Here is a 7,182-nt window from a genome sequence, read left to right as displayed (position 1 = left end):
GCATCAAGAACCGGGTTGACCGGGTACTCGGTACCACCGGTACTTAAAAAAACCTGGTACCGTAACGTTTTCATTTTTGTAGTACTGACTTGGTACCGAAATACTGGGTCTTTTGACAACACTACCCAAAAGTCTTGGGGATCATCAAGATATTTTTTGGCGAATGTGAGACGAGCCTTTGTGTTCTTTTTGGTCAGCAATGGCTTTTGACTTGTAACTCTCCCATGGATGCTGTTTTTGCCCAGTCTCTTTCTTATTGTTGAATCATGAACACTTAGCTTAATTGAGGCAAGTGAGGCCTGCAGGTCTTTAGATGTTGTTCTGGGTTCTTTTATGACCTCCTGGATGAGTCGTCGTTGTGCTCTTGGAGTAATTTTGGTACACCGGAACAGAAATAAATTACAGTTTAACAGATATTCACATAGAAAACAGTTATTTTAAAGTGTGTTTTTGATCAAATAAATGCAGCCCTTTCAAAACCATTCCAAAATACTACTAAACCCAAACTTTTGAACAGTAGTGTATTTATCAGAGATTCTCTCCTCAGCACTGTCGGGGTTCAGGTTCTGTTTGTGATCTCTGCTGGAATCCAGCTGGTTTCAGAGCTTCAGCGTCGCTGAGGACAGTCAGTCATTATTAAAGCTGCTCTGAGCTGCTGTTCTCCAGTGTGCTGCAGGGTTCAGTGGGCTCTGCTAAAGAGCGATGGGACAGAGATGTGTAAAAATAGAGCAGAAGTAAGACAGCAGATTAGAGATCTGCAGGAGACTGGAGGGAACGTGGGAACACAACATGACTAAGATGGAGTACGTTCTTGTCCAAGACGTCTCAAACAAGACTCACAATAGAGCTGAATTAAAGGAATTTTTCACCCAAAAGTGAAGTTTTTTTTTTTACAAACACGCAGCTTTTGTCTTCTCAATATGTTAACTGATGGACTGGAGTGGTGTGGATTATTGTGATGTATTTATCAGCTGTTTGGACTCTCATTCTGACAGCACCCATTCACTGCAGAGACACTGATGCGATGCTTTTTGGGGTCAACTATTCCTTTAAAGTTGCAATGAAATGCCAGTATCGACAGATCTTTTCTTATGCATTGGTAGTGTACTAATATTAATAAATGTAACTGATGTGAATAAATGGATCCTTATTGTAAAGTTCCACCAAACAACGAAAGATATGCACAGATGAATCCTACACTATAAGATCTATAACATGCATTTAGAAAATAAATGGGTGAATTTCCATTTTATGCTGACTTTGTCGCTCTGCAAAGGAGCTGTTCATCTAAGATTGATGTTCTTCTCATCCAGCAGATGTCTTCATCAGTCTTCATCAAGTCCTGCGTGTCAGATGTGTGTCGTGAACTACAGGTGCGACTGACCTCACAGTAACACTGAAGTGTTTATTCTGGAGACTGCTGCTTTCCTGAGCGCTGAAACACACACCGTCCATTATCACAGCCGCCACATCCGTGACATAACAAGGTCAGAGACATAATTCTCCCAGAAGCCCCTGCTGCGCGCCATTACTCATCACACAGAGGAGCATTAGAGGAACCACAGAGAGAGACCGGGAATCTCACATTTCACCCCGGAATCAACAGAAAGAAATATGAAAGCATATTTTACCATTTTTAGAATCATTAAAGTCAAGTCAAATTGAGTTGCATGCCGTTTTTCTCAACACACACCGTTTCAAAGCAGCTTTACAGAAAATCATGATGTTGATGTTTATAATATCTTAATATCTTCATGCCTAATAGTTGCATTTATCAGATCACAGCTGAACGATACTAAAGTTTGAATTCATATATGCGCACATGAATCATTCACAATAAAATCAATAGCATGCATTTAGAAAACAGACAAGCTTATCGGTTTTCTAGATGCATGTTATTGATCTTATTGTGAATGATTAATTTGTGCATGTGTTTCATTTTTGCAAAAATAGTTTTGACCTCAATTTTATTAAAATATCATAGCTTTTTTTTAAATAATCTGTTGCATTTGGATGTACATAATAATACCAAATTAAAAGTCAGTCGCTGCTTCTGTTACATTACAAGATTTTTTTCCATTGCATGAGTGAATCGAGATGATTCACCAGCCAAAAGTATTTCTTACAAGCCATGAAACTCTATTTTGTATTTTCTTAACCCATTGTCAATGAGCAATTGCTTCCAAATCACTTATTCTTGAGACACAAACAGATGACAGACTCTGCTATTGTTCCTCAATCATTAACATTGATCAGTTTCTCTGAAGCAGCTCTGTAACACTGGACGCTTTGTGCACTCTAGTGAGGGATCTGCAGTGTGCTCTAATGAGGGATCATCACGACAGCTTCACAAATGTCTCCAACCCTCTTGAGGCTCAATAAACGCTCTGAGTTTACACTTCTGAAGACCAGAAAGATCAGCACGACCATCAACACTGGAGGTTCAAACCCCAGAAGAGCCTTCAGAGATGCGCAGTTCACCGCTGGAGATCACAGAGTAATCATATAAAGCAGAAACTCACCATCCATCAGAAACCAGGAAGAAAGATCCAGACCACGAGCAGCAGGATGAAAACCAGCACAGGAGAAGCTACTGATTGTGCTTCGTTATTGAAAATTATGACGAAAAATATGTTGATGACTTTTTGTTCTATGACAAAGATGAGACGAGATGACACTGACATCATTAAACTCTAACTGTGACTATATCAACATGCAATATCATTAATTTAAAAAGACTAAACAAAAAAAAGACAAAAATGTAATTCACAAAACAAAATCTCTGCAAAATTTCGATGTATTTTCTTCATTAAAAAAAAAAAAAAAAAAAAAAAAAAGTTTTTTTATGCTTGCACCCTAACCCTAATCCTCCAATCAGAGCTTCTCTCTCAAAAGGACACATTTTCTGCCCTGTGTTTTATTTATCTTCCCGACCTGGCAACCATTCACACACACTCTCTCTGCATTTGAAAAAAAGTGCTGATGATCTGAAAACATCATGCAAGCTGGAGTTTATTGACATCTATTGAGATATTCTGCTTAAACAATAGTGTCATACAGCCAGTCTTTCATTCAGTGTTCATTCACACGGCCGTTTGCGCTCATGGCAAAATATTATAAATGCAATACAATAATTTAATAAAAACGAATTAAATCCAATCTTGATAGTATAGTTTCTGATTGAGGCTAAATAAATGCACTTACACAAATCCATGCCACAAAACAAAGCCTGTTGCTGTTTTAATAGATAAAGACATGAATAAATTTGGAATTCTTAGAATTAATATTAGGAAGCTTTTGAGAGAAGCATTAGCAGTTTTCATAATGTCGAGAGTGTGTTTATATTTCTGATAATAAATCAAATCAGGAAACTAGATGAAGTCAAGTGTGTGTGAGTTGACAGTCTCTTGATTTGTGCTTATAGGTGAAAGTGCAATAATTCTGATGCCTTTTCTCAAATTACAACAATCATGGTCAGTAATTGCGATTATACAGTGGTGGCCAAAATGATTAGAACACTTGGCATATTTAAGAGGTTTAATTTTTTTTTGTTGATTTGGTCATTATGATACCCATAAAAAGAACTATTGCCGGAACTAAAAATGATGGACTGGCCCTTCAAATTTCGGACCTCAACCCCATCGAGCAAATTCGGGGCGAGTTGGAAAATAAACTGCACAGATCTATTGTACTTTGGCTTGAGTTGCAGAAGGCATGGGATAACATTAGTGTTGAAGTTCTCAGGAAATATATTGACACTATGCCAGAGAGATGTGCTGCTGTAATTGCTGCAAAAGGTGCACATACCAAATATTAAAGTTGGATAAAAACAGTACGACTCACTTCATCTGACATTTGGTGTGCTCAGAGCAACCATCTGCATGCTTCATGAACATCATGAAATAAAATCATGTTTTGGAGGCAAAAAAGGTCAATATTTTCAGATCTGCCAGGTGTTCTAACAATTTTGACCACTACTGTAATTATGAGTTGAATAATTGTGATTATCAGTTTAACCATGCATCCTGACTAAAATGTGTTTTAATAGACTAAAACTCCCAGATTTTTAGTCAACTAAAACCTGACTAAGGCTAAATCAGGATGAAGACGAGCCGGGACTCACAGGGTGAAGTTCTCCTCCGGATAGCAGCGGTTGCGCAGAAGTCCAGCCCAGAGCTGCACACCGATGATGCCGAAGACGAAGAAGACGAAGAAGCACAGCAGCAGCACGTTCCCCAACATCGGCAGCGTGTCCAGCAGCAGATTCACCAGGATCCTCATGCCTTACACACACAGAACATGGCTTAACACTCAGATATACAGCACAATAAACACAAAACACACACATCTGCCCTTCACAAGACAATCAGCCTGAAAGATCTCTGACCAAATCAAGCCAGCAGTGCTGGATCAGAAGGGAATCTGTCTCTATTTCAGCTTCATCACAAAAACTGCAATAAGCCATAAATTCTTCAACTTCGTTCCTTGAGTTACAACTTCACATGCAAACAAAGAGCAGATGAGCTGCGTTTGGGGACGAACTTTCCAGGAGCAGAACTTCCTGACATGCGAAGGATGTAAGGATCTCTGAAGGCGTTTCTGACTGACATTCCTCCTCTGATCTCCTCACTAACTGCTCCACGTTCACTCAGATGTTTTGCTGTAGTTTGGAGGCCTAGTCGTCAAACAGAGTGTTTCCAGAGCGCAGGTGAAGTAAAAAGCGTCTAAATAACGAGCGAGTCACATCTGACACACTCACACTCACTGAAGAAACTTCACTGAGAGTTTGGGAGTTTGAGACACTTCACTGTAAAATCACAACCTCTGACAGACTGCAAAGATGCGATTCAGTTCATCTGATGGAGAAACATCTTTCTGTTCCAGAAAGGCCAAATGAAACATTCACAACTCGTTTTACTTGCATGATGCGATGAATTCATTGTCCATACAGCAGAGCACCATGCCGATGTCTGAGTGTGTGAATCTCTGTTTGTGTTTATGAATGAATTGATTGATTCATTTGTGTCGGTTCATAATGGTTCTAAATGACTCAGTAGTGTGTTCAAAGCTTCAACACAAGCGATACTCATCAGCTGAGCTGAAATGTGTTTTGGATGTGTTGTGAATGATTAACAGAGTGAAAACTCAAAAATAAAACTAATTTTGCTCCCAGAAGTGAGATAAACCTGATAAAACTTTTAAAAAAACAGCTTTAAGCGACATTCTCATTGGCAAAAACCACAAAATAAAAAAAATAAAAACATTGTTTTTGTTTTTTTTTTGAACTAATTTTGCTCCCAGAAGTGAGATAAACCTGATAAAACTTTTCAAAAAACAGCTTTAAGCGACATTCTCATTGGCAAAAACCACAAAATAAAAAAAATAAAAACATTGTTTTTGTTTTTTTTTTGTAAAAATGCTAAATGTTGTCTGTTATGGTTAGGTTACAGTATTCAGAACGAGTTGTATATAAAACAGGGCTTCTGCGGGAGTTAAGAATCTAAATGTAAGACTTTAAGACAGAGTAAAGAAAATATAAGGAATAAATTAAATGTGACACAATGTGGTATAAATGTAAATATATTAGAAACACTTCAACTTCCAACAGATCTGTATTACTTTTTAATTAATTTGACAAAATATGAAAATATATTTTCTGCACCTACTGATCACAGTGGGGGAAAAAAGTGCTGTTCTTCATCAGTATTTTTGTCTTGTTTTCCAGTGCAAATCGTCGCCTTGGAATTATAAGGTTCTATCTGACATTTTTGTCGAAATTGAGTTATTCACATATTCTTATTCTGTGACATTTACATTATGTGAATTTTTTTTTTTTTTTATTAAGTTGTGCACATTTTAGGACTTTTTATTTATAAAACGAAAAGGTTCTATCTACAAAGTCGAACTCTAACTTGGTTCTATAAGGTTCTATGTGTGAGCCAATAAGCACTTTGAATGCACACAAGAGGACCAATCAGGATCAACTGTCTTTCTTTCTTTTCAACTGCGCTCGACTGCACAATCCGACACAGCCGCCTCACGTCGCGAGTTTTTTGGCACACGTCAGCATGACATCAGAGCAAGTCAGACGCAGTTGCTCTCCACCGACTGCGCTGACCAAAAGCATGATGGGAAACGACTGACAGACGACACAGCTTAATGCTCATTGGTTCAGACAACTGTGATACTGCGTTCTCTTCTAAAATATTTGATTTTTTTATCTGATTATGTATTTAAATTATGCATGAATATTCCAAACACTATGACAGTGCGATCTCTGTGTGAGATAATATGCAGCCGAGCACAGTTGCTCTCCCCCGACTGCGCTGACCAAAAGCATGATGGGAAACGACTGACAGACGACACAGCTTAATGCTCATTGGTTCAGACAACTGTGATACTGCGTTCTCTTCTAAAATATTTGATTTTTTTATCTGATTATGTATTTAAATTATGCATGAATATTCCAAACACTATGACAGTGCGATCTCTGTGTGAGATAATGTGATTGTTGTCATATTCCTATAAAAATCGAAAATACATGTTTGTATTCAAGTAAAAATAGATGATAAATACACTTTTCGTATGGAATTAAATAGCAAGCACTTTGAGGGTCTTGATCATCATATTTATTTTCATATAAAAGCAACAGAACTGAAATTATATCATGTTTATTAGCAACACAGCACGTGAGTGAGAATAACGCGATATCCGCCTTTGATCTCGTAGGTATCTGTTCCAATTCGAGAGGTCAACTATCCATCTTGCCTGCGCTTATTTCACTCCTCCCCTCATTGCAGCTGCCTACTCTCGCCTACATTTCAGGCGAGGCAAGGCGAAGCGCATCTCAAACAAGCCTATAGAGATCAGACTTTGGATGCTTTTGAATCGCTCTTGCGGTACTTTGATGTCATACACCAATCGGTCTGTGCAGCGCTGCTTCAAATCCAACGCGCCTATGGCCAATGGTTCAACGCACCAAATGGTAGTGTTGCTTTCGTCAACGAAAATTATGACTAAATATCGTCGTCAACGAACCTTTATCACGTGACGAAACCGAGACGAGACGCAACGTAAATGCTGGTCATGTGATGATGACTATAATTAAATGTATAATGCAATATTGTTGACGAATAAAAACGAGACTAAATGTGGTTTACAAAATAAAAACTATGCTAAAAT

At 38.2% G+C, this 7,182-nt stretch overlaps 1 protein-coding gene across 1 annotated transcript in view; it reads right to left on the bottom strand.

The window, feature by feature from the left end:
• Positions 1–7,182, bottom strand: part of LOC107666662 (voltage-dependent T-type calcium channel subunit alpha-1I-like) — a gene marked incomplete at both ends in the record, with an annotated part of 76,673 nt that overhangs the window by 46,963 nt on the left and 22,528 nt on the right. The window contains one exon of the mRNA XM_016458082.1: positions 4,124–4,283. Coding sequence (XP_016313568.1) covers positions 4,124–4,283 — 160 coding nt within the window. The remainder of the gene's footprint in view (positions 1–4,123; positions 4,284–7,182) is intronic.

The sequence above is a fragment of the Sinocyclocheilus anshuiensis genome, unplaced genomic scaffold (genome assembly GCF_001515605.1).
Source record: "Sinocyclocheilus anshuiensis isolate Anshui unplaced genomic scaffold, SAMN03320099.WGS_v1.1 scaffold91, whole genome shotgun sequence".
Classification (NCBI taxonomy): Eukaryota; Metazoa; Chordata; class Actinopteri; order Cypriniformes; family Cyprinidae; genus Sinocyclocheilus; species Sinocyclocheilus anshuiensis.
This window is presented reverse-complemented; position numbering and strand designations above follow the sequence as displayed.